The 8,219-nt window shown below is 38.6% G+C and overlaps 1 protein-coding gene across 1 annotated transcript; it reads right to left on the reverse strand.

Moving 5' to 3' along the window:
* Positions 1-309: 309 nt before the first annotated feature.
* Positions 310-7,386, reverse strand: LOC104075105 (reticulon-4-interacting protein 1, mitochondrial-like; the record flags this gene model as incomplete). Its single annotated transcript, XM_009575498.1, has 5 exons — positions 7,259-7,386; positions 5,751-5,799; positions 4,089-4,225; positions 1,739-1,922; positions 310-402 (listed from the first exon to the last, which is right to left on the reverse strand). Coding segments are annotated over exons 1-5 (591 nt in total), but the record flags the coding sequence as incomplete, so codon positions are not given.
* Between the last annotated feature and the right edge of the window lie 833 nt (positions 7,387-8,219).

Below are 8,219 nucleotides of genomic sequence, written 5' to 3' on the forward strand. Positions count from 1 at the left end.
TCATGTTAAATGATTCCCACTGGCAAAAATAAACAATTGCTGGACATTCTTTCCTCATAACTTAGTAAGCTTTGAGTTTTTAAAAACAGGTAGGGTGGAGACGGAGAAGGCAGAACAGTCTTAAGGACTACGAACTCCTGAATTCCATGCAAAATGCAGAAGTTAGAAACTGGAGCAAGTCAATTCTTAACTAGTTTTCCTCACTGTGACTCTCATAACATTTTATTCCCTAATTGCGAACTACACCATTTTTGAGTCAAAGCAGCATCTCTTTCAGCACAAATAGCCAAATAACCATTACTGACATACCTTTCCAGAATCAACTAGTTCTGCTATTTCATCCAAACTTGGGCCACTTGGCATAAAAAATGCCCACCGATAATGGACTCCTTTAAAGAGATGCTGCAAGAAAGATTACAAATATATTAAAAAATCATGAGAAGAAACCGAAATGGGAACTAAAATTAATGACAGAAGCACTAGAGAAGTAACTTAAGGAAAAGACAGGAAAACTATATGCTAATTCTGAAAAAAAAAGTCACCGAAGCATGTGGATTAAATGTACAGACAGGGATGTTGTATTACCACAATAGTATCAGGGTGAATTTTGTGTCCAATTGCACAAGTCAGCTAGTTGAGAAAAACAACTATCTTGTCTCTGCAGCTAGAAACAGCATTATTTGTTACATGACAGAAAAATGGTGCTATATGTTTATACACATTTATAAAGGGGGTGAAATAAAGCCAGCAATGTGACATTTAGAACATTCCACCTCAGTGTCAGTGATTAAATATTCCGCCATCACATCTGCCAAAGTCATCACCGTCCAATGACAGATGGCAGCTCCCATGAAAAGCATTTTGGGAAGATCTCACAAGCACAAGTCAAGAGCACCTCCTCTGATTAAGTCATAATAGGAGTAAGGTGGCCAGATGATTTTTAATACATGGCACACAATGCTCCTCATCATGGGAACATGCACACTGAGAAATAATATTACATGATTTCTTCCCAGCATTTTCATTTTGTTTTTGACCTTTCCTTTGAAAGTATCGGTGCAGGACTTAGAATCTCATTCAACAATGCCATCACAGGAATACCATGGCAACTGCTTGAAAAGCATTCATTTGGAGAGCAAGTACACATGTTGAGAGAAGAAAGAGAGAAGTTCTAAAAAGCCTCACTGATCTGGCCACTGGCTGAATTTTTTAAGATCCACTTATGAAAACTAGAAAAATCAGTACCACCATCCAGACACGTGAACATGAAAGAGATGAAAGACTTTCTAGCCACCCTCAACCACTTTTATTACTCTCTAGTGCTGGAATAGGATGAAGAGAATCAGTCATGGAACAATGTTTTAAGAGAAAGCCTGACCAGCCTAAAGCAAGTAGCAAAATTACCCTCACTTCAATGAGGCAGGGATTTGCTCTGTTTACTATGAAACATTAGCTGTCAGCAGGACTCGCTAGAGAGGCCATATGGAAAAGGCCACAATGAAAAGCACAATAAGGAATCAAAACTTCAAAGCACCCCAAACTACCACATACACCAATCAGCACTACCCCAACACATTTTTCTTCCAGAGCAAGAAAGAAGAATAAAAATGCATCTGAAGTATACTTAATGATATATGAGGAAAATAAGACAGATGAGCCACATGACTAGCATCCAAGCCACAAAGGAAGCCACTAGAGTACTACATAATATTAAAGTATATAGGATTTTGTCAAATACCTTTACAGTTTTGGAACCAACAGTGACTCCTGTTTGTAACATGCCATCAGCCACTCCAAGTTTGTCCATATTGATCAAGAAAGGTGTCACCAAGGTAACATATGTTGCTCCTGACCATTTCTTCAGGAGATCTAGAGCCCACTTCTCAGTGGATCCACCAACATTATCTAGGATGAAATCAAATCTGCAGACATGTGAAGAACAGATTTAAAATCATGGTATGGGGAAAATAATTTCATCATAATTAAGCTAATTCATATCAGAAATTCGCTGTAGTCTATATTTTTACATATCACTGCAATGCATTAAAATAACTGCCTGCAAGACAGTAGCAAGAAAGTCCCAAGACTTCAGCTAAATCCCAGCTTTACTGTACAATGGGAGTTAAATTTACGGGTTATTGTCCATTCACTGCACAGCAGACACAGGCTATTTAGATATCTTAAACTGCTCTTAAACTCCAAAAAGTAGACTCTTAGATGCACAACTACATTCCCTATTTCCTCAAAGCCTTCTAGAGCTCCATCTCTTCAGCCCTCCCACTGAGGCTACTGAACAGTCTGGAGGTCTGGCCCTAGCATTGAATAATATGCTATATGCATGTAAAAACTAGTCTGGACTCATGCCCTGACTAGGAACATCTCCTGTACATGCTGTACTCACGTGAAAGTTGGTTGCAGTGGCCAAAGTTACATAAAAAAATTACTCTACTAACCCTTTTCTCCTCACGTCTTTTCTGTGACCCAATTCTCAGCTTCACTTCTAAAAGTCTTTTTCGACCTTCCTATTTGTTTTGGGACCATTTTACCTTTACTGACAGTTCTTTTCATCAAATCTACCTATTTGACATAGAACCTAACAATGGAAGGGGTCTGAAACCCTCCCCCCATGGAATGGGTATGTGCAGCCTCTGGCAACAAGCCACCGTTTCAGCATTCCTTCTCATTATCCCAGCATGTGAGTCTGTAAAGGCTGAATAGGGCAACAGGGAGCTATGCACCTATTCTGTTAGATGCACAGCTCATTCTCATCTGTAAATTTCCAGCAATCTCCAGATTGCAATAGATATGTATACACACATACTTTGAATCTAAATAACCTACAAATAAGAGGGAAAATACTTTATGCAAATTAAATAGAAAAGTTCTTATCTCTGGAAGGATAGTTCTCCTGCCTGTCTTCCAAGGATGTGATTTCATGTTACAGTTCAGTCAACCTAACAGTTAGCTGCCAACAAGCAAAATTAAAATCATGAAACTAAGGCTCCAGGAAAAACTAGCTTACCATGAAGCCTGAAGACTCAGTACAACTGAAAAGGGGAGGGAAGTAGGACCATCCCCCTCAGTATACCTGACTGATCGGCTCAGCTACATCATAAAACTGCACCTTAAGACAGTGCTGTTGATAGCTCCTAAAAAGGGTCACTTGCTAGAATGGGTGTTTAGCATTTAAGATGTTGAACTGCACAAAGGCAAATTCAGCACTGCTTGCAAACCGTTAAGCTAATTGCTGCACACCCTCCCCATACGGACAGTGCCAGTACCCTCACAGTTGACCTCAGGCCTGCTGACAATCACACCATAGTTAAAGGGCACATGCCTTCTTAGCACAGTTATCGGTAAGATTCTGGTAGATTGAACAGCTTCTATTTCCCCTCCCAGAAAGCTAACTCAATCTAGCTAAAAAGAGCCATGTAAGTACCATATTCAAATACAAGTCACAGTAGACTAAGTTTAAACAGATGGAAAAGATTACAAAAGCAAAAAAGACTTCAGTTCTAGAGAAAAACCCCAAGCTAATTTAAACATAATTGCTGTGACAAGATAAGTGTGATTGTTCATCAGAGGCAGCCGTACCCGATGTTACAGAAGAGAAATTTACTCCCAGTTGAGTTGCACAGTGGCTGAAGACCTTCAGGCAAGTCACCTAACTGCTTCATGACATAGTTCTTCCCTCTAGTAGATCAATTTTACTATTTACTAACCTCACACAGGATTTCTGCTACTTTCTTTAATTTATTCATGCTTTGTAAATGCTCCAAGATCCTTGGATGGAAGGTAACAAAACTGTTCAAATCACAGTCATTGAAAAGAAGCATGTAAAAGTGAGCTTGCCTCCACAAGCCCAATTAACCAGCTTAGTCTTACAATGAAATCTGTGCTTGGGATACTCACTTGGCAAACTGCATTCAAAAAGGACTGGGATGAATTTGCTTTACAAAGTAATGCTTTAGAAATGGGAAAAAACAAAAAAAAGAGGGAGTTCTGATAGAGTGGAGTCAAGCAATCAAAAGGCAGAAGGTCTGACCGCCAACTCCTTCATCTCAGTATTAAGCAACACAAACACGTACAAGGGCAATGTTTTAAGTTGCTCTTCCAGATTTCCAGATTTGTAATCAATCACATCATCTGCTCCAAGCTTTTTCATCAGTGTGCTGGCATCATGAGAACAAACTGCTGTCACGTGAGCACCCCAGGCCTTCACTAGCTAAAAACAAGTATAAAAAAAAAATTAGTCCAAAGTTTAAAATTCAGTGAAACACTCAGAACAACTTAAAAAGCCAAACTCTTGTTATATTTATATAATAAATGAGCACCTTTAGTAGAGAGTGAGGAGACTGTGTTCCAACACAGGATAACTTGTCACACATCCCACAAACAAACAATGGTTAGAATTTATCAATATTTAAGGAGGTTTTGGGGAGGGAGGAGTTGTTGGAGGAAGGTGGGTGGTTTTTTAATGCCACTTACAGATATCAGGTCTCAGGATAAATAAGGCTTCAAATAAAATAGTTTGCCATCTGAACCTGTCAGCTAAATGTATACCAAGAGGTACTGTACAAGTTACCAATCTACAAAACTGTCACCAGATCAACCATTAAATATTTTATATTCCTACTGCTCATTAAGTATTTCATATATCTATCTCACTGTAAATAGCTCAAATATTAAGAACGAGAAAAAGAAGGAAGTAATCTCTGATTTACCACAGGGAGAATGTCAAGTTATCTTCTACTCCAAAAGCTATAGCAAAGTAAAGGATTTTTGCTAGTTATTTATCTCTTTTGTAATCTCATTTTTCATTCACAGTAATATTTTTTACATTTATTCCAAATTAATTAATGTAGTTTACTCAGGATTAATCAGGTAGAAATCGCAACTAGTCAGTGGCTGGTCAGCCTTTCGTACTGATCTCTTTTAGCCACCTGCTTTATCACGGATCAGGCAAATAGCATACCACTAAAAATTCTCCTGTAAGCCTCTTTAAAACCACTATGGTTATGGTCTAGTAACATGGAACAGAGTGATGGAACCACTCAACTTCTGTATTTTTTTCATATTCTCAAGAGAAAAATGTTTCAGCATGAGATGATACCAATTAGAATCAAAATCCCCAAATTAAATGAAAGCATGGAAAGAGGATGTTCCACAATTAATGGATCGATAAAAGAGCATGTTGACTCTCCGAAGTTTAGAGCTACTGGAATGAAGACAGACAAAAACGCAGCAGGGCAAAGACAGTGAGGGAAAGCTAATCTAAGCCACTGTGCTTTACATACACTGCACATAAAAGCCTGGTGCCTCTCACATCACTTGACCACCTACAACAGTTACGGTAGATGATACATTCTCCATCAGTTTTTCTACTCATACACCAAATTCTTTTCATATTCATGGAGCAGAGCTGACTGAAAGATAATGAAAACAAGCTACATATTTCAAGTTACACCAATTAGAGATTTCCTGCACCCAAACTGTGAAATGCAATCTTTTACTACCTACAGTCACAACTCCTTTCTTTGAAAGTCCCTGCTTCCTCCTTTAATACAACGTAACAAATGGAAAGCAATAAATCTGAAAATATTTCACTTTTGGAAATATCGATCAGATTGATCAGACAGATGGATCAGTAGCTTGCTATTTCACTTTCCTTCCCTCAATTCTCTTCCGTTAATTTTTTTTTCATATTGAATAGTTTGAAGATGCATCCTGGGCATGCTGGTTTATATTACCTGTACAGCAAATGTACCAACTCCTCCTGAAGCTCCTAATATTAATACTCTGTAAGAGAAAATTAAAATATATTAAACAGTTCTTTAAATAAACTCTATAGTAACTATGTATTGTAATGCTTCTTACACATCTCTGACAGCAAATTATTTTAAGCAAAAGATTGTATTTGTCATTCAGTGTTACTTCATGGTTAACTCTTCAGACAGCCAGTAATGTGACTTAACATTGCTGATCACGTTTTCTGTGCCAAGAGCATTATCTCAGCACAAGCAAAGGGACTTCCTCATGTGTGCTTTCCACTAAAACCAGGCAGTGGAGCTGTCAGGCAGTAACATTTATCACGCAAAAGCCCTGTCCCTGTCCTCGCTTTCCCAAACACAATTGCTTAGTTTGGGATAAAATCAGTTACGAGCCTTTCTGTCTCCCAGACTCCACTGTCATATCTCCTAAAGAAAAAAATCTGATTCACCAACATTTTACACAAATTGGTGTTATCGGAGAGAAAAAGTGGTTTAGTATCACATTATTTAGGGAGACTGGGAACTTCAGAATATATGGAACAATTTTTCCATATTGCATAATATTTATCTAAAATACAATGAAGTAGCCTCGCGATAAACAAGTTTAAGTTCAATTAAATTAAGGTATGTGCCTTTTTCTTTAGAAAAAAGGCAGTAGAATTTTTCTAGTTCAGTACATCTCAACAAGACCCTGTAACGTCAGGTTGTGGAAATTGGCACACAAGCAAGAAAATGAAAGAAAAAAAAATTATTAGCAAGCGAGAGTTCATTTTAACTGAACACTCTACCCTAAATTTCATAAAAATGAATGCAAGTTTAGTGGTGTGAGAATCTTACTGCTAGCAGCCTAATTACTACTCAAAAATTTCATTGAGCTATTTTATTAAATAACTAAACTTCAGAAAGGGAATTAGTAAGAAAGCCTTGCTGCTGAAGCTATAAAAAGTGCTTGGATTTTGGGCCCATTTGCTAATTCTAAGACAAAAGGCAGATCCAAGATGAAGTCTTGGCGTAGGACTGGGGAACATCATGTTTCTCAGAACTTCTGTTTGCCAGAAAAATTGCAGTATCTTCAGAAGCTGGTGATGTTCCTGTTTTAAATCTCACTGTGCTGGATGTTGAAAGAAATTGCTTTTTACAGTGCAAAATTGTACTATACAATCTGGAATCTCAGTTTACACAAATTCTTTGGAGTAACCTAAGAGACTTGGCTTTGGTCACAGTATCTATTTTAAAATGCTTCCTCTTTTGTAAATGATCAGATTCTGTTCCCTCTTATTTCACTGATCCAAGCTGCAAAATTCAGATTAAGAATTTGAAACCACAATGCCTGCAGCTTTTAAATCTGCCAAAAAGTACTTATCCTCAGAACCATACTTCTAGGGACAGATGCCTGAAGCAACGTTCATATTTAGATTTTATTATACTTGAAAAAACTCACGGATGCTACACTCAAGATACTGGGTTAAGCCCAGCTTTATCCTTACAAAGGCCAGTCACAATCAAATCCTTTCAAAAAAAACTTGTCAAACTGCCTTTCCAATTTTACCCCTTGCTTAAAGGGCATTTCTTCCACTACAAATTCTGGAGAAAGCTGTCGTTCTAAAATGTACATTTTGCTCAAGGATTTAGGTAACATTTTCAGTTTTGGGGAGCTGCTTGGCTAGGACTTTCTTTTATTTTCCTCTTCAATAAAAGCCCTTGAGATTCTTCAGGTAGAAATACTTTCCAGATTTGGTTTGTTCCTATGTTACATCGGCTATTTTCTCCCAAACCTTCTAATTATTAGAACTCTCTCCATACACTGCGACTTTAAGAAAGCTCTTCGCTTCAGAGACAAACTGTGTCTGCGCAGGAGATCCACGTGCCACAGCTCAACAGATCAGCATTTTTACAGCACTGAGGACAGCAAGACACGTTGTTTGGCACAACACAAGGAAGTGGGGAAGCGTTTGAAGGTGCAGGACCTGTTAGGATGGTACTGAAGGACCACAGATGGTGGAAAGTGCCAAAGCAGGCACAGTTTTGTTTGCATTGCCCCAGGAAAACACAGCCAGGAGAAAACATATCAGAGAAACTACCTGTTTCACTGCAAAGGTGAGCTCAGGAGTAAACTAACATATAAGCATGTGCACGAGGGAACAAACTAACGCATTATTTGACCTGAACAGAGATCCAAGAGAACCAACTCTCTCAAAAGAACAAAACCAATGTTCATAACCCAGGCTTTGCTCCCTTCTGACAGAGGCACATAATTCAAACCAGCATTCACCAAGCCCCATATGAGGCTCTAGCGGTTCAAATGACCAGAGAGGCAGCAGATCTCTCCAGATGAGCATACCATGGGATTCTCCCTGGGCCCTGCTTGGAACTATGGTGTGGTTAGAAACTAGCATCAGAGAGCAAGGACCTGTTTCAGCTGTGTGCCCCCCCAGCCCCCAAAAGACA

This window comes from Fulmarus glacialis, unplaced genomic scaffold (genome assembly GCF_000690835.1).
Source record: "Fulmarus glacialis isolate BGI_N327 unplaced genomic scaffold, ASM69083v1 scaffold49083, whole genome shotgun sequence".
In the NCBI taxonomy this organism is placed as follows: domain Eukaryota; kingdom Metazoa; phylum Chordata; class Aves; order Procellariiformes; family Procellariidae; genus Fulmarus; species Fulmarus glacialis.